The sequence below is a fragment of the Rhamphochromis longiceps genome, linkage group LG12, assembly GCF_057381845.1.
Source record: "Rhamphochromis longiceps isolate RC_006_pf linkage group LG12, R_longiceps_female_GT1.1, whole genome shotgun sequence".
NCBI lineage: Eukaryota > Metazoa > Chordata > Actinopteri > Cichliformes > Cichlidae > Rhamphochromis > Rhamphochromis longiceps.
In genome coordinates this window covers 917,012-936,710 of record NC_140568.1, presented here as the reverse complement: position 1 = coordinate 936,710, position 19,699 = coordinate 917,012, and the positions used below count along the sequence as shown (strand labels likewise).

Below are 19,699 nucleotides of genomic sequence, written 5' to 3'. Positions count from 1 at the left end.
TCTATTCTATTCTATTCTATTCTATTCTAACCTTGCAGCTTCCTGAGTGGTTCCACCTTGCACATCCAGGTTGGTGAAGAAGCTGTGGCACACAAGAAGCCGATAAGGAGATTATGTGTGTGTGGTGGGTGAAGCTGTCGGGGCTGCAGAGGACAAACTTGCTGTAAACACAACCCGGATCATTATGAGACAGAGGTTTGCATGAAGGTCATTATCATGCAGTTTTACAGAGGTAGCTTTGAAAGTCTGTTTACTTCAGGCCAATACTTGCATGAACACTACCAGCACAGCTGTCTACAAACAGATAGTGGTTGCTCTATAGGCAACCTCCTGTGAGAAGCATCAACAGTATTGATTATTTATCAGCACAGACAGCTTCACAGAGGCTGGCTCCACAGAAGTAAAGGTGTCGTTTATATTTGTGACAAGACAACAGCTGAGCACTCAACGCCGCTGTTTGTCTTCACAAATTCTCACCCAGATGCAAATCTATACATCGAGGAATCGGCCGAGTGCAACGCTGCGTCTGTACAGTGCTGGAATAGAACTGGTAACAGGTTACATCTGATTGGTTTAAGATCACGCTGTGCACAGGTGAAATTTACACTGTTCAACAAATGACGGGAACACCTGAGCAATTTTATATTTCCCTGTATCGTTTGGCTCTCAGACAATATGTCAATGAATAAATCTGTGCTTCCAGGTCCAATGTGTGATGGAAGTGCTTCCTTATTTTTATTTTTGTATTTTTTTAGGAGTTATTGACAGTAATTTATAGGCATTCAAATTCACACTTTCCAGGAATCCTTTTCCTTTTTCCTTACCTTTTCCATTAACAGAGTAATGACTGAATCCTGATCCATAAAAAAATTAGTTATGACAATGACGACATCATCATCATCAACAACAACAAAAACAACAACAACAACAACAACAATAATAATAATAATAATAATAATAATAATATTAATAATAATAGTTTCCATCTGAACATGTTATGCTATAATGAAGAACAAATATTTATTTAAGCCAACATATAAAAGTCATGTTTATGTAACATAATATAAGAAAAACAAGCAGTTTTTCTCCTGGTTTTCTGTGAAACATATGAAGGTGAAAACAGGATTACACTGTGTGAACGTAATGATTCTGTATTCTTACATTTCTAAATGACATTTGGAGATTAGAAATGGTTCAGACAACAGATGGATGGTTTTATTCTGCAGCCTCCCACTTTAAAGAAAGTGTTATTCTTCCAACCAAGGAGCTTTGCCAATGATGCAGCAGAGCCCAGAGCAGTGATCAGGAATCGAACTGTGTTCATCAGGTAAATCTACGTGACACGTGAGACATTCAAGAGGTTCAGTAACTTATGAAGAAAGAAAGCACCACATGATTAAAAGCAGGATGGCTCCATGCTCTCATGCGCAGTGTTGCCTCTCAGGACAAATCCCATTTTTCCTACCAGCCCACATTTATCTGCTTTTCTGTGGATTGTAACTTCAGTTTCCTGACTTCGGTTGACAGGATTCAGGCCCAGTGTCCTGCTGCTGTGGGCCTCATGTTTCTGGCTCAGGTTGTTGTGCTTTCAGTGATGCTCTACAATGTGAATTTAAATATGGAGGTAAAGATCTGCGTAATAAAGAATGACCCGATGATGCATCCTCTCAGTGACCACCTGAACCTCACACTGTTCTATACTTTAGGCTCGAGTGCTCGAGTCAATATTCACTCCCAGCACCTCAGACAAAGATGGCAAAAAGTCATCAGTCACAGTTGCTCATTATTAGCTTATTGATCTAAGAGGGCAGTAATAGATGAAGTTGACCCAAAATTAACTCAATATGAGTGACCACAGCAGCTTCTCTGTATTTGTAGCTGCATGTAGACCCAGAACAGTCAGTCTAATAAGATGAAGGCAGAGTGAACACACACTCGTGGACACCCTCAGTGGACGGGACACCGACGTCCTCTTAGCACTCGTTGCCTATTTAAAGGGCTGATGCTCAGCAGCGGACAGACTTAGTGACCTAATGTTAGTATCCTAACATCTGCCTCACAGCCCTCTGTGGACTCCTGCTGGGGATTATTGAATATTGACAACTGGGAGTCCCGAAGGACTCCTGCCGTTCCCCTGGTGCACAGCAGGAGGGGAGGGTCTGGGTGTCATAAATATGTCAGGGGTCCCAAAGTGCGTGTAAATGGTCCCCCTGAAACCATCATTAGTTCTGTAAACTTGTTTCAGTTTGCACAGGTTGTTTTATCCCCAACCAAAACTTCTTCTCACCGTCCGTGTCTATCAAACCATTTACCTGTGTGTCCAAACACACAATGTTTTTATTTGTGTTTTAGTCTTTGTATTTAACTGAGTGCGACTGTACAGCAGCCTCGCTGTAAACAGGCATGAAGTAATCTACATATCACAGTAAATCAGCTCTGTTAGCATTCACAGTGCTGGTTCTTTGGTCTCTAGTGTTCGTGATGATTACGCCGTGGAAACAAAATTACTGTATTTCAGGTTACATCAATACGTTTGATGATATTATGGCAACTCTTTGTGCCACAACAATAAAAATATTTGGGCTGAACCGTCCCGCCGTCCTTTTTTCTTAGCTGTCTCATTCTGTCGTCCTAAACATAAAAAGACGCGCTGGCTCAGAGTATTAAGACTGAAGCATGTCTGCGCTAACAGCTGTGGCTCCTCTAGCTGAGTGCTGTTTACCACAGTCAGTGAAATTATGCATGCACTACACTTAAAAAATGTACCAATTATAGCTGGATGGTAATGTGGAAAAGGTTGTGTTTGCCACATAGGCTCGATGTAATTAATGTTACTTACAATAACAGAGGGATACATCAATGCCAAGGAAAATGGTGATAATAAGCAGAATTTATTATTTAAAAAAATCGCATGAGGCACGGCTAATTTATGCTGGGTTACATTTGTCCATTAAAAGTTGGGTGAAAATGGATTGGCCCACACAGAGCAGAGGAAGGCAGCCGGGGATTAATGTGCAGGCAGCAGTGTGACGCTACATCAGATATCTGTGCTGCCGTGGACTAAAGTCACATCACCGCACTGTCTTTGTTTCTGAGGAGCTGTGACCTGTTTAACCTGTTCGTCTCTACATTTGTCTGCTTTGACTAAACCAGACGAACGGCTTGCTGTGTTTTCATGCCGTGGTCTTTAAACGAGCCACGGGCATTTCATCTGAACTCATTTATTTTCATATTTATTTCCTGTATCTAAAATCCTGTTTCATTCACTAAAAGTGGTTCTGATTCAGGCCACTCCAACGTGCACAACAATGTTGTCTTCAGATGGACTTGCTGCACAGATAATGATGGTCAGTCGTGAAATATAATATAGTTCATCACAGAAATCCTTTCAGCTGTACACCTGTTTTATTGTGTGTTATAATCATTATACAGTATCAACCAACCAGTGTTGCTGTTTGGAAATGTTGTCCACTAGATAACGAGTTCAACCTGTTTCATTTTAAATAACGATCCATCGTATGAGAGCTTTGGGAAATGCTTAGAGTGTGATGTCAGGTTTTATCCTTAGCTTACAGTTTCAGAAAAATGTCTAAAGATCGACACAAATCTGTTAAAATTATACTAACTGTATGCTGACTGAACTGTTATCATGATATTTTTGTTCTTTTCCAGCATAAACAGAGATATTCATGAACACTCGATGTTTTTACGTTTTTTCTTTTCTCTTGTTATTTCAGTTAAATTTGTATTTTGAAATAAAATTCTGTTATGTAGCAGCACAGGTGTGACATGACATGATCCAAGTAAACTGTGAAATAATTATTTAAATAATTTCCAATAATAACAATGATAATTCATGTGGGAAAGATTATTTAGGGAGGAGATTATTACAATTTATTACAATTCTGTGTGTGTGTGTGTGTGTGTGTGTTTTAAAGAAATAATGAAATATAAAAAATACACCACTTCTAAACTAATTTATTACAGAATAAAAGAATATTTATTTTAATAGTAATCTCCATAGTTTAAAAAAACACACACCATATTAACCTTAATAAAAGCAAAAATATTTTTAAAGATATAAAAGCATAATCTACATAAAATACACACTTACGTGAATGAAATCCATAAATACACAACCACTCACTGTGTGATCTGCGGGCGCTAAAATGAAAGTGAACGTTACATTTCTTAAAAATAGAAATGTCAAACAAATTTATTCTGATCAGAAAAGAACATTTCTTAGAAAACGATTACAAGTTCTTACACGTTCGCTGCACAAAAGAGAATAGAAACCCTGATTTTTACAGTTATGTGTTTTGTAACAAAAAGGGTGAAATCTTGATTACACACTGACCAGCAACCGTTTTAACCTTTGATCCCCAACCAGTAATAAAGGCACTTTCACAGGGTCTTGAACCCTGGACAGAAGTCACACTCAGTGGCTTAGAAGGGAAGTAAAAGGACACAAAGAAAGAAACATGTTGTTCGCTGGTTTTTATTGATTTTGGTTGGCTGTTGAAAAGGTCTTTGGTCATGCCCTTACCAAAGGATACTAATTTGCTCGATCAAGTCTGTCGGAGTATCGACTGGGAGGAGGCTGAGCTCGTGCCATTGTGTTTGCTTCAGCAGGGAGCTGGTGTGTGAAACAGGATTACTAGAGGTCAGGCATCTAGAGAAAAGATGTCCATCACTTTCAGCGGGTAATACAAAGAGGCGGGGCCCGGCAGACGTGATTAAGATGTTGAAGCCCAGAAGGAAAGGCGAGCTCGTGCACACCACATTCAGATCTGCAGCCTGTTAGCCTGCATGGTTATTTTTATTCATGCAGGCTGTACAAGAGAAAGCAGGTGGAGCTGCCTGTTGTTGTGCCGGTGCTGTATACGTAAGCCTGATTAACACTAAACGGCAGGCTTTGTGAACTGGAAATAAATGTGTTTCATATACTGGTTGTTTCTCTTCATCGTCTCCATCTACTTCATAGTTTTGGTGATCGAGTAGTGACAATGAAAATTTTTCCCAAAACGTATAGTGACCTCTTCCTGATCATCAAATTATTTCAATATTAGACAAAGATGCTAGGTTTCAACTAACGATATTATTTATTAAAGGAAATCTATCCAATCTGGCTCTATGTGAAAAGTAATTGACCCAGTTTGTTAAAGAATATCTAAAGAACTGCAGGCCTCACTCGCCTCAGTTAAACAACACAAAGGCTCGTCTCACATTTGCCAAAAACATCGAAATAATCCCCAAAACCTAAAAATATCCCGTAGACTTGATGCCAGTGGTAGTGATGGTCCAGGGTGACGGTCCAGCGCTGCTTTGCTACTTGAAGACCTGGATGACTTGCTGTAATTGATGGCACTGTGAAGCTGCTCTCCACCAGAGAACTGAAGGCCATCCACCCGGATAGCACAGCCATGCATGTAACAGACATGCCAGTCCACTGTGTCCATTTCATGCTTTGCCTCTCCAAAGTGTGAAGAGGACATGCATGCAGAAGCTGCAGTAACAGCAGAGGAAGAGATTTTATTTCAAACCAACATGAAAATAATCACAGGAAAGACATCATTAGCCCGCTCTCATGCATATTAGCCACCTAGCTCAAATCTGACGATTAATGACCCTGGACTGTGCTTATGAGTCTACTTCATGTTTCGCTGTGGGTTGAGCAGTTCACGCCCTGACACTGTACTGACTCAAGTGTACTTGGGTTACGTAGCAGGACAATGATCTGTTGAAGTCAGGACTGAATCCTACTGAGATGCTTTTTGACCTTAAACAGGTCGTTCATGCTTGAAAGTCTTCTGCAGAACAGAGTGGGCCAAAATTCTTCCTGTCAGTTTTCTAAAATCTGTTCAAGCTGCCGAGGCTGACACAACCAGTTATTAGCTTCAAGAGAGGGTTTCATTTACCACGCTGCATAGCTGTTTATTTTAGAAATCCCCATTTAAAACCTGAATTGTGTTGTAATTAATATTAATCTAACATTAAAATTTGTCACATTTACATGCAAATATGTTTCATGTCAGTTTGACAAATATTATTTAAAAAACGAAGAAATCAAACAAGGGGCAAATACGTTTTTCACCTCGCTGCAATAATCTCCATTACAGCAAAAGGTTAGAAAAAGGTGATGTTTGAGAACCAATCAGTTTTCTTTTTTTATTCAACATCCTGAAGCTCTGTAATATATATGTATCTATTCTCCTCCTTCAGACCAAAAATATTGTAAATTAATACAAAAGTTGTGGTTCAAGCTATTAAAAAACAAAAAGAGAACATCGTTTATTTTTTTCATCCTTGTGTGTGCTGAGCTACACTTCAATAATGAAAAATTGTGGATTTCTTTTAACCATAAGACAAAACTTAGGTCCATAAAGATGAACAGTAGCAGTGATGTGTGATTTCCCTCAGTAGCTTTTATTAAAACTGAGATATTGATGGTTACTGTAACAGTATGTATTTGGGTTTTTGTGTCTTCACAGTGCATTTTGTTTGCTTCTGCTTCCGATCTCTCTGGGCTGTTCGATTTCATCCAGTCTTCAGAGTTAACACACCCTGAAATATGAGATGTGAATATTTGAATCTGAATCCTTAATCCAGAGGAAATGATGGGCAGTAAGAACAGGGACTAAACTACATGAAATAATAAAATACATACAAGTTCCAACATATGCAATACGTTGCAGCTCTGATTATAAATGCGCTGGTATAACATATATGGTTGGCCTGTTCTCATACTGCGCATGTTGCTGATGTTTTTTCTGTGTGTTTCAGCAGCTCGGAGGCCCGGCGGACTTAATCTTTAAAACTAACGATTTTCCAGTGAACCTGGCGGGCCATCTTTTTTTCTAACCATACCGTGATGTTGCAGGGTTTTCAGAGCCAAGCAGCAGGCTGTTGCTATTCTTCAGTACCTGCCTAGCCTCATCCCTGCACCCTGGGCAGCAGCCAGGCCGCTGGCCTTCAGGCAAAACTGAGCACTGGTGTCCTGGCTGCCTCAGCAAGCAGATTTGTTCTTCTGCGCTTTAATTAAATATGGAAATGACACACATATTGTTATCGAAATATAATCTTATTTTTGCAGAGTTTCCAATCTGCAGCTGACTCGAGCAAACACGTATGTAACAAATCAAACTGCAAGTCTTTCTGAGCAAACTGATATGTACATCAGAACACATTAACCTATTATTATTGCAAAGAACATGAATAAACATCAGTGTTTCGCTTGTTGTTGAATGTTGTGCTCGCTCACGCCACGTGTGTCGAGCTTGTCGTGCCACTGTACAAACATTTCCATTGTGCAGCAACTTTGGGGCACTGATAACCTTGAAACCACATGAAACCAGAGCCTGACATGTGAAGAGCCCGCAGACTATCACAGACGGCTCCCCTTTGTGGAAACAAGCCTTTCTCTCCATTGAGCAAACAGCCAATTAGCTATTATGGAGACTGACTGTGAGGATGTGTGTGCGACTGCTTTTTGTGGATGAGGTTACTGCCTCTTACCTCTATAGGTGGGACATCTGCTGAGGGTTTGTGTCCCTGGATAAGTACGAGCCGAGTGCGAGCCCAGCACCTTTTCAACCTGATCACATAGGTATTTAGCTCTTGGCCCGGGCTGGCGTTTTGTTTGTTTTATGTTCAGAGCAGGTGTTTTACAATCATTAGCGACTCCATTACGACCCCGGCTCTAAGTAGAAGACAAACAGTGGCCATGCATCTATTCTCAATGGAACCATCTGGTGGCAAGGAGGAAAAATGGCTGTGTTTGGCACTAGTGTTTGCCAATGGTCACATAATTGTGTTTCAGAGGAGAGGAGGCAGATAGCAGACAGAAAAGCTGAAGTGCTGTGGGTTTTATAGAATGTTTCCAATGTCTTTGTCTGCTCAGCCAACATCCTGGTGTTTGTATTCATCTGTTTACAGTAGGGCCTAAATGTCCTTTTTATTTCCCAAAGAAAAGTTTTTGTAGGCGGTCAATAAATTTCACATTCACGGGGGACACAGAGCTTTCAGAGCTCTGGATAAAGCTGCACCAAGCTTCCGTTGGATTTATTCGCCGCTACCTTCGGTGTATCCACGAAGCTTCCCAGGCCCACAAACTGCTGTTAGCTTCAAATGTACGGACAGGTATTAAAGTTTAAAATGAAATGCGTCGATTCATATCCCACCTGCTCGGTGGATATTTGTGTGCAGGCATTTTCAGCCCACAGTGACAGACGCCACGTTTGATTGACTCAACCAGAGTTGGTCTCTTATCTGACGCTGCAAATCTGCACTTTCAGCAAAAATGTGCTCACGTTGACCCGAACCCAGCCAGTGGGTGTGGCCTGATCGTCTCAGTATTTGTTCTGAACTGACTATGGCCGGGGTTGGCTGTGTTTTTAAAAATGCTCTTTGTGTTTAGTCGTGTTGCTGTTTGCATGCAGTGTGCTGTTTGTGTACACAGCCTCTCAGGGCCCTGCTTGTTTGTGGAAAAGGCTGTCAATAGCGATAATTATTCCAAACAAAATGCTGCCCCCACTACACATAATTATGCCACTGATGCTAATTACTGTGTGAGTTATTAACGACTCATTAAACAATTACGGTCACCGTCAATGATATGCTAATGAATTTCACATGAAACATGTGTAAAAGTAACTGTGCAGGAAGGTGATGGATGGAGGGCCAGCACTCCTGCGTGCTCTCTGCGTGATCAGCCCAGCACATGTTCTGCTGAGCTTTGGCAGTTATTGCTAGGATTAATATATCACCTTACATGCATTCAGACGCAGGTATATGGGAAAAACATCGGTGTGTATTTTTACTCAGAATGGAAAATAATAATAATCATTGGGTATTTGCAGGAATATGCACGCCATTACGTAAAACCTCTTTAACACAAAGAGCTGAGTTGGTTTATTGTCTGCTCCCGGTAACGTCAGCACACGCAGCTTTTCAGCTCTCATTGCTAAAATAACATCGAAATGCATTCAGTCAAAAGACAAACAGTCAAAATGAACATTTTCCTGCTACAGGAGAAATATTGTTTCATTATTAGATACATTTGTTTATCTACAGTATTTACATCATCATGTCAAACTGGGATCATTAAATGTGACCCACTGAGTTTTCATGTTTCCACTGCTGACTGGATATACTCCTTCGTTTGGACATAAAGAGCGTTCTTCATCACGTCTGATTCACTTTGTTTGCCTCTGAGGCGTCATCACTGCAGCAGAGGCCACTCCCATCAGAAGTGTTTGTTTGTATGTTAAAGGTCATTTTTCAGGACAGCTTTGCTCTGATTGGCAGGGACGTTCCCTCTAAGCAGACAGACTCATGTCCAGTTTCTTGCATAAACCAAATGTTAGGGGGATTTTGTGCCGCTGCAGCTGACATGATCATCCAGCAGTGCTGTGCCTGGACTGGCTGCCACTGCTTACAGAGTGATCCCAAGAAAACATTATTTAAATTATATAGCTATGTTGTCAGAATGAATTAGTGCTATCATACGAAGACGAGGCAGGATGTTTGGATTGGAGCTTTTATGCTGAGTTCTATTGTTCGATGAGCTGTGGCGGTGCAGCGATGGTTTATATGTGCCTGAGAAGTCGGCACAATGGAGTATTTCATCTAATGGCTAAATATCCCTCTGTTTCAAGTTCCTGCAGTGAGAACCTTGGGCAAATTGATGTATGTCTCCTCCTCCTCCTCCTCCTCCTCCTCCTCCTCCTGGATTTATCCTCTTTTTTTCCCTCCAGCAGCATTATGGGTGGTTTTAAAATATTAATGTGAGAGTGCATTTAGCGGAGAGCAGCTCATGTGGGTATTCTCCTGTGACTCCCCATTCAGGTCACAGGGGAGCATCTGCCTGTTTCTCTGCCTGCCTGATTTACTCTAAATGCAACATTAAAGATCCTCTTTCCTTTTGGCTTCTGCATGCTCCATGTGATCGTTCCTAATGTTCACACAGAGACGCTACAGAGAGAGAACGCACACAGATGCACAAACATGTATGTATATGAAATAAAGTCCAATAACAGGACAGAATCACCGTGTTTTTAAAGCCATCCACTCATTTCTCAGAAGAGCTGCTCCACACAACACTGATTGGAACAGACTGGGTGTCATATCCAGTTAAAGCACCAGTCAGACAACACCACCCTCTGAGACACACACACACACACACATGTTTGTACACAGATGAGCCTGAAAACAAAAACACTGAAGTGCATTAATTAAACAGAAACACTACACAAAAGGTCACAAAGGCAGGAAATACTACAATATTACCACAACATTCACAAAAGTTCCTTTTGTTGTGACGAGCTTAGCCTGCTAACTGGAATGCAACACTGAGCGCATCAGCAGCAACAGCAGGCACAAAGTACAGCGATGGAAACGATCGTTCATCAGAAGACTTCATTTTGGCTCTGCAGACACTCTGCAGCACTCCGGGTTGCATTCAGGGGCAGGTGTGTGTCCTGTGTTGATCAAATAAGATCAACACATTACAGCAAACGAACCAGTAACTGTAGCTTAAATTAACATGTCTGCATATTCATTATTATCACTAGTAATAGTAGGAGTTGTATTTCTAGTAGTAAAGTTCCCAACTTTGTTCATTCTCATTTAATTAATTTGACAGTTTGAGTGCATTTCTGTAACCCAGGATAATTTATCATATTAAAGCGTACATGGAATACAGTTCACTAGAATGTGAGTGAAGCCTCGATGATGTAGAAATACTAAAATGTGCTTTTTTATCTTTAGTTTTTTGTTATTTTATTCCATAACCATGACAACCAGCCAGCCAAAGAAATATTCTAACTTAGAAAAAGAGAGAAACTGTGGCGTGTTTCTGTTTTAATCTGCACTTCTGGAAAAGTCAAACACGTATTTTGTGTCGTTCATTCACAAAATGCAAAGCTTGGCTGAGATCTACTAAAAAAAAAAAAAAAGTTCCTTATTATAGAAAAAAATGTTTCTTAGCTCAAACACTGGCATCATAGTAAATCTATATTTTCTAAATGACCCCAAATCAGATGAAAGTTTGAGCTCTTTCTTCATCCTAAAGACTAAAGGACATAATGTGTCATATTCAGGATATGCAAGCATGTGACAGGTGATGTTCTCTGCATGACTGAACTCGCACTTAACAGTCGACCCAAACTCTGTCACTCTGTGCTGAAGCCACGTCCTCCATATCTGGCACACAGAGGAAAATCTGAGAAAAGAGATTTGAGATATTTAATCTGAATCTCAATCAAGGTTTAGAAATGACGATGCTGATAAATGCTGTTATTAAGATGACTCAAGTCTAATAGAAGCTGCTGCTCCTGCTCTCCAGAGTGACATAAAGGGACCATCGTATGTAATTTGGTGTAAACAGTATGCTACACACAATTTTAAACAAGCAGCAGGCTGAGAGCTGCGCAGCTCTTCAGGTGCTCAATAATTAACTGCGTGCTGCTCGCAGAGTGCCTGCGGTGTGGCGGAGGAAGTCAGGCAGAAGCTAGAAGCAGGGCGCCGTCGCTGTGTGTTTTCAGACTGCAGCTCTCTTGTTCTGTAACCTGCTTGTTGCAACATTGGACAGTGAGTCTCCTGTGCTCACTGCCGTGTCTCTTTGATAAAGACGGGATCTACCGACACATCATCAGCAAGCGTGTCTGCGATTCTGATTGCTGCCACTGATGAGGTGGTCCCACAGCACATCAGGATGGGGGGTGAACCAGATCTCAGTAGTCTTTGTGTCGGCATTAAAGTTTAAGGTCGCGTGGGCCTGTTTTACACAGCTGCTGATCCCTGACTGACGCTGAACTGGAAAGCAGCCATGGGCAACAGCATGTCAGACACCAGAGCGCTGGTCTCCAGGTGCTACGGTGCCACAAACAAGTGTTGAATGAGACCCACTGGGACCTGAAGCTACATACGCTAACATCGCCCTGTTGCTGTTAAGATGACTGCTGTACACCAGGACTCAAAGGTACGCACTATCAGTGTGCAGCACCATGCACCATGCACTCACGGTTTGGACATTTCTCATGCTTAAACCACACATGTAAAATGCAAAGTCATACTTTAGGTATATCTAAAGGAAGCATTGAAAAAAGTAGCATAGCATAGAGCTGAGGAGGGCTGCTAAACTGTAACCAGTGAAAACACCAGTGCAGAGTCCAGAGTTTCCATCATTCACAAACCCTCTGTCAGTACAGACTGACAGCAGGCTGACACTAGGCTGCAGGCTAGTTGTTTTCAGATTTTTCTACAGAGCGAAGCTTTTTTGTGCTCGCATCATTTATTTAAACAAAAAAACGAACTCGGCAAAGGTTCCACCTGCAACGATTCTCTGAAAGTGGAAACATTTTTAAATCTTAGAGGAGAATATTCAGTTTGTTCAACTTTTACAGACATTATTCAAATAACACTACAGCAGATTTGTTACGTTCGTTGACCAGCTCGTGTTTGTCTGTGCTGACCTACCTGGACAGATGATCCAAATAAACTGACTGGCATTCAGGACTTTACTAACTACTCAAAGAGCTTTTGACTGCACATTTAGGCTTACTTGTTATACACTTGTGTCCATTAGCCTCAGGTGTCTTTGTGCTGTGGAAGGAAACCCGTGCAGGTAGCGTGACAACATGCACAGAAAGTGTCAGCCAATGAGGTGAAAGCAGGAACTGTCTTGTCATGAGGCAACAGTGCTAACCACTTGACGTTATCGATCAGTCTTATCATTGAAGATTGATTTCAGTAGATGAATGATTCCCAGCAAAGTGAGCAGTGTTTGGAATGTGTTCAGACTGGCCTCTGTGAGCAGGTATTGTGGATGCCAACACAAGACATCCAACATGAAAGGGTGGGTTTGTTTCTCGTTTCTATGATTTTACTTTAAGAAGAAAACCACTGAAATAACAGAGACCTTTCCCATGTGTGAGAAGCGCTGCATGCAGTTTCTTGGCCGGTGCAATGAGGCCCCGCCCCAGGCAGCGCTGACACACCGTCAAAGGCTGCAAAGGCTGATGCTGTCCGTCAGGTACGGCTGCATTATAATGGAACGTGTAACCTACTGCAACCATGCTTTTAATGTTGAAACGCTCGTCCATGTGTGCACTACACACTCATGTAATAACTCTGTGTGATATGTGCGCAGTAACGCCGACCGTCCATGCCCGGCTCCTGTATCCTTCGTTTGATGTGATTATTTCAGAGTCTACACTGAAAAAAGTGATATTGTCTCCTTTTAAATATAGCATATTATATTTTGGTATATCTTTTCAATTCAAATGAGTAATTCCTGTCTACATATATAATTTGAGTAACTCCAGAATACATTCCCTGCGTTTTAATCCAATTAATTTTAGTTAATTAAATGTAGCTCAAAATGCTTAAGTATGTTTTTCATAGCCTCCTGCTGGGCCATTTTGCGCATGCGTTAGGACAGGCCACCATTTTGCGCGCGGACTGAAGAAGCGGACTCTTTGTGTGCTGCAAGCGGGCTCAAGTTAATCGCACAACTTCATATAAAGGTGGTCTAGCTTCGGTAAGTAAACCTTTTACGGTCGTTTTTGTTTTATTTTTTTACCTCAGTCAAAGCATGTTGACTCTTTAAGACGTGTGCACATGGAGAAAGAAGTCTAAGTAGTTGTACACCTCTGAACTTTGTCATGAATTTGACTTAAGCTAGCTATGTGCTCTATTAGCTACTGCTCTATTAAAAGAGTAATTGTATTGATGCGTTAAAATGTCATATGTTTTTAGCTTAGTTCTTGTGGCACACTTTGTACTAACAAATTATGGAACGAGGCAATTTCTCTGTAGTTAGCTGTAAAGTTCACTGTACAGTCGCCTGCAGTTTTAAGTTGAGAAATCGTCCCTCCCGCCACAACATTGGCATTAAGGAATAGTCGGGCGGGGGAGGGGGCTTCTGAGCGCACCTGCACAGTCAGGGGTGCAGTAGGAAATAAGTAGGATTGGCGTTGCACAACGTCTTTTGTGCAGAAAAAAATAATGGTTGTAAACTGTGGAGGAGAATAACTCAGTGGTTGCCAAAAATGTGAGATCAAAAGGCACTGAGAGTGATGTTTGTCAGGACTGAAATTAACTCAGAAAAGAAGTTGCTTCACTTGATAGAGCTGTTGAGTGCAAGACCTGTCAGCGGTCTGGTTTAGCATTTAAAGCCTCGCTGCATTTAATCTCAGAGAAAACTAACACAGAAGTAAAGCAAGTGTGTAAGTTCATCTCTTTATGTTTGCATAGTATTTCCATGTTGAGCTTAACAACCGATGTATGGAGCCACAGCTGGACTGGCTGTCGGAGTTTTGTATTGAGGGGGAAAGGAAGCGATTTGTTTTATACTTCAGCTAGAATGAAAAAAGACACAAAGCTGGAGTTATTCGGTGTCTTCATGCTGAACAGCTAAAACTTCTTCCCTCATTCTCCCCCCTCCCTCTCCTGTTGCTACTTCAATCATGAAACTGATCGATTATCAGCTGATCGGCTTTTCTGTCGCTAGTCTCTCTCATTTGTTAATCACCCAGTTTGCGCTAGAAAGAGGAAAACGGCAGATAAACAACAGCAGCACGTTTAAGCTTGATAAGCTGTTGCTAGAATTTTTTTAATATTACTTCTAGTATCCGCTTATGTTTTCTGGAGCCACAGCCGTAATAGCTGCTGGTCATGATAGTTTGGATATGTGGTGAGAAGGAAACATGAAGGTGAAACCAGGAGAAGTTTTTACTGAATCATTAGAGCTGAACAGGTAATGAAGAAACAGGTTTACATTTTAGGTCACATGAATGAGTTGAAGTTATGAACTGTTTCTGAGAGACAAATAACACCAGGATCCTTTTCTAAGTAGCTGACAGCTGGTAACTGTGCAGGGGCGGGTCTAGCAAAGTTTTGCCAGGGGGCCAGGTAGGGCATTAACAGGGAAAGGGAGACACAAAGACATAATTTTCTTTCTTATTCTCATTTAAAATGTCTAGCTTTTAATAAATAATTATTCTAAATCTTACTACCAAAGTGGTGATCTGGTTAAATGTATAGAGATCCATTATTGTATGTAGTAAATATTAAGTCTAATATATGCCCTAGTAATAGTAGTACATATAGCACTTTTTCCTTTGGGAAGGTACCATCTGCGCTGTCTGCAACTGTATTGAAGAAAAATGTTGAATCAAATTATTATAGAAAAATAATTGATTTCTGTGCATTAAAGTAGATTACGTCAATTAAGCATTATCAGGCGAAGGGTGCGGGGTGGTTTCCTAATATTTTTGCTGGGAGTTGGCAGTCCTATTAGTTAGTTTAATATTTCTATGTACTGTTTAGAATACCTGAATAAGGAGGATGGTGTAAGTTTTTTAGGTTGATCAGTATTGCTGAAGTATAAAATATTTTGGGTGCAGTGTATTTTTTGCATACAGGTATAACAGAATAGCTTTAATGTTTTGTTTTTAAAACTGAGTATGAACTTATACAAAATGCAGCAAGATATTTATAAAAACAGTTTTATTTATTATAAAATACACTATATCGGATTCATATCGGCATCGGCAGATAATCAAATTTATGATATCGGTATCGGACATAAAAAAGTGGTATCGTGCCATCTGTAGTTTGCACAGAGGCACAAGTAAGATTTGTTTTGTTACAAGGGAGTATCATGAAGTAATGCACTAATGGCTTGGAAACGGTAATTGTTTGTCTTTCTAAAGTTTATTTTTTTTTATTTGTCTTCCTTTTCTGGCAGATTTTCTTCCCCTTATGTGTTACTGTTTATTCAAGAAGATGGTGTTATTTTGGTAAGTACATGCAAATTCCTTACATATTTATCACAACAGTATTTGTCACAGTATTGCAGGGACAAGTTTATCTATCTCATCTTAAGGGTTCTTGTGATTATTAATATTGATATTAATTAATATCAATTAATATATATGATTAAATTTCTTTTATCCAGCACAAAAGAAAAAAAAAACTTGCGAAAGTGAAATGAAAAACAGGAATTTAGTTCTTGTGAGTTAAGAGGATGCAGAGCATAGGGTTAGATGGAGGTGGATCATTCACTGTGGTGATCCCTGAAGGAAACAGCCAAGAGAAAAAGGATCAGATTGCAAAAAAAAATGTGGTTTGTTTGCATACATGAGTCTTTACGGTACCCACAGGACTCCTGAAGTATAAGTACTCTGAAGTTTGCAGAGCAATTTCAGAGATGTTTGGGGCTTACATGGCAAGCATGTTTTTAGTTGCACATCTAAATTTTCTCTGCTCTCTGTTGCTGATGGCAGAGTTCTGCCCCGCTGACCTCACAGGTGAGACACTCCCACCATTGGACAAAGAGCACAGGAAAATGTGTTGCCAACCACCTGAAACAGACAAATATCTGCTTTTTAAAACCCTTTAAACCCGTTAAATGGACTGATGCCATTCATTTCTTCTTTGATTAACAGTAGTAACATCCTTCATGCACTGTATACTAACCCATATGATAATCATGCTTTATGAAGTGATGGCAATTGCATTGTAGCATTTAATGAAGAAATAACAAAATAATCATACCAATGATTAAGCACCAGTCTTCTTTTTTTCTGTGTGTGTGTGTGTGTGTGTGTGTGTGTGTGTGTGTGTGTGTGTGTGTGTGTGTGTGTGTGTGTGTGTGTGTGTGTGTGTGTGAGAGATACAGGTAAATGCTGAATTCCAGTGTATTACAACACTTCAACTGGAGATGACCTTCGCGGCACAGTTAGACAGAATTACACCTCAGTTGATGACAGTTTTCCAGAAGAAGGGCGGTGTTTCTGGGCAGAAACTTGCCCACCACTTGCAGATCATGCAAGAGGTAAATCTGAATATTGCAAATTCTATTTGGATTTCTTTTGTCTTAAGTGGCAGGTCACTGGTGAGTCCAATAAGCCGTTTTAGGTGACCAGCCAAGCAATCTAAATTTTGAAATTTCATATATAAATTTTATTTACTATGTTTGAACTGACATATGGTAAAATTTACTTATTGCGAATTTCAGACATTGTTCTTTTTTCCAAATTGGTTTAATCAGCAACTCTCTTTAAACAGGCTGAAAGTGATGTTAAAGTGAAAAGGGAAGCAGTTCTCAGGGCACTTTGCCTCTACCTTGGTGAAGAGGACGGAAGCCTTATTCGGGAGTTCTTTGTAAGTCATTTAAGTCATTGTAAGCAAGTCATCTATACACACACTTTTTAGATAGATATCTGTGTGTGTGTGTATTACACACACACACACACACACACAAACGACTAGATTGGAATTTAATTGTAGAGTTAATTGTTTTTTCTTTTACCTTTTTATTAAATGTTTAGGACATTGAAGGAGATGATATCCAGAGAGACCTGAAGAAGCACACCATGGGCATTTATGTCATCAACAGGGAGGATGGACAAAATGGACATTATGATGACATTGGAATATTTGTTGAAGGGGAGATAGTCATGGACAACATTGGATCTCTGGCCCAAGCTTGTGCATTGATGCTTGGAGTAATCTATGCACTAAACCTAGCCTTCCCCAAGGAATTGAAGGACTATTATGAATTCATTTAGAAAGTGTTGATGGGATTGGATGGTGAAAAGCTCTCCCCCAAAGTCTTTGGGCTGAAGAACAAAATTGCTACTGGATAGGAAGATTTCTAAAATAACACATCAAGAGAATGCTGTTATGTAAATTACCAATGACTGGTGCTCTTGTGAATAGGAGTGAAACTCTTGTACAACCATCATTTGTTCTGTGTTATGTTTCGATTGAACATTTTAACTTTCAATAATGAATGTTTCACGTGTGGTACATTTGAGTAGCTTGAAGAGCAACTTTGTAATTATTCAGTTATAGCTGCTGCCCTGCGTATAATCAGTGTTAACTCAACCGGATAAAAAAAAAACAAAAAAAACATTCATGATTACCACACTGCAGCACACTGGTAACACTTTAAAGACTATTAATTGTTTTGAAGCGAGTATGTTAGGTCAGAAAATATGTAAAACATTCAGAATCTTCAAGGAAGGACTAGAATGGAAAGACAGTGGTCAATAAGCAGTAAGGAAAACACAAGTTTAATTTTAAGTCTAATTACCTTATTAAAATGCAATTTCTAAATATGGATCGCAGAACAGCAAGTCTGAAACTGGTTAGTTTGTGGATGCATCAGTTTCTAATTGTGATACATTATACTGCTGGTAGTGTTTTATTCTTTTATGTAAGGAGTTTGTTTGTTTTTTTCTTTTTTAGAGGAAGAGAAACATTGGTTAACATTTCTCTTGTCTGTTGTTTCTGTTTTGTTTGAATACAGCTTTTTAAAGCTACTAGTTCATAGGCAAAAGTTTTGTAATTTGTATTATACAAATTGCAGCAATTTCCCTTAGAGATGTGGATTCTTATTCTGTTTGCAACAAATTTTGCATTAATAAATGATGTGAAAGAATGTTGTAGTTTTCATTATTGACGTTTTTAAAAACTACAAATCAGGGTAAGCAATATTTTTTAAGTAAACTTAACTTAATTGAAATAGAGAGAAATTAACAATTTGATTGATTTGAATATAAGTTTGGGACATAAGTGTAAAGGAAACAAATTATTCTGGTACATTTAACACGACCTTAGTTGGACTTACTAATAATATTTGACTAAGACGTATCCACAACAGTTAAGTTAAAGTAGCTTAAAAATATATGTTGGTTTTACTCGCTTAAATTAAATTCAGTGTACTTAAAAAATATTTCTGGATTCAAACAAATTTATTTCGTGCAACCACTTGTCATAAAAAAATTGAGTAAATTGAACAAAACATTTTTTTCAGTGTATACCAGTGAAAGTGCAGCAGCCCTTTTGAGAAGAAAGTTCTACATTTTTCTTTTAGCTTGTGCTGAAATGAGCACATAATGAGAGTCTAGCAGCCCAACTTCCATTAGCCTACTTTCAGCCTCTTTTGACTGGCATCTGGCTGAATCCTACACATGCACACAACGAGCACAGTCATACAAGTCTGTACATTAATAGAAGAAATGATATCTCTTCATTAAAGAATCATCTTTCTCAATGGACAATCCTAGGCTTTGTGAATCGGTCTCCTCATGACCAAAACCACATCAATGCACTGAAAGAGAGGGAAAAAATGAAACATCCAAATTGCTACTTCAATCTCCAAGAGCTTTGAAGTGCTGTTTTCATCCCATTTTGACCAAAATAAATGTGTATTTTTATTATAGCGTGTGTCGGGAGGTTGCTAATGGGTTTGGAATAAAAGACAACATTTTGATTCAGCCAGGCGCTGGTGGCACAGAGACCCTTTTTACTTCAGCTCATTTTAAACCCAGAGCACTGCTGCTCCCCTATCATTGGTTGATCAAGTCAAAGATGACGACCCACTCAGTGTTAATGCTTGTCTGCAGTTAGAAATGATCCCCATGAACCAAATCAAAAGCCTGGCTCCCTGCTGAATAGATGCAGTGTCTTGTTCTGCTGCCTTCAGTTCGGGATCACTGCGACGTGCCCGTGTGAAAGACTGAGGGCAGCCATCCAAGGCTGTTTTCTCCTTCTCAGGAGGACACTCTGCTGTTCCCGAGGGCAAGCTTATTCACTGCCAGGACAAGTCAGATCTGCCGAACAAAGCAGAGGAGCCGATGAGGGGCCGCTGCTATTCGGAAGACATTCTGCACCGGCTATTAGAAAA

General features: G+C 40.0%; 1 protein-coding gene across 3 annotated transcripts; it reads left to right on the top strand.

Moving 5' to 3' along the window:
• The first annotated feature begins 13,445 nt into the window (after positions 1-13,445).
• Positions 13,446-18,797, top strand: LOC146656518 (uncharacterized). Of its 3 annotated transcripts, none has more exons than XM_085424266.1 (5): positions 13,446-13,540; positions 15,752-15,803; positions 16,685-16,840; positions 17,074-17,169; positions 17,337-18,797. In XM_085424266.1, the coding sequence occupies exons 3-5, from the start codon at positions 16,727-16,729 to the stop codon at positions 17,574-17,576; spliced, it is 450 nt and encodes a 149-aa protein (XP_085280392.1). In that variant the 5' UTR covers positions 13,446-13,540; positions 15,752-15,803; positions 16,685-16,726; the 3' UTR covers positions 17,577-18,797. The 3 variants fall into 3 exon arrangements, with proteins under 3 accessions (XP_085280392.1, XP_085280394.1, XP_085280393.1); XM_085424268.1 differs by having other exon boundaries at positions 13,455-13,540; positions 16,679-16,840; XM_085424267.1 differs by lacking the exons at positions 13,446-13,540; positions 15,752-15,803 and having other exon boundaries at positions 15,810-16,840.
• The last annotated feature ends 902 nt before the right edge of the window (positions 18,798-19,699 follow it).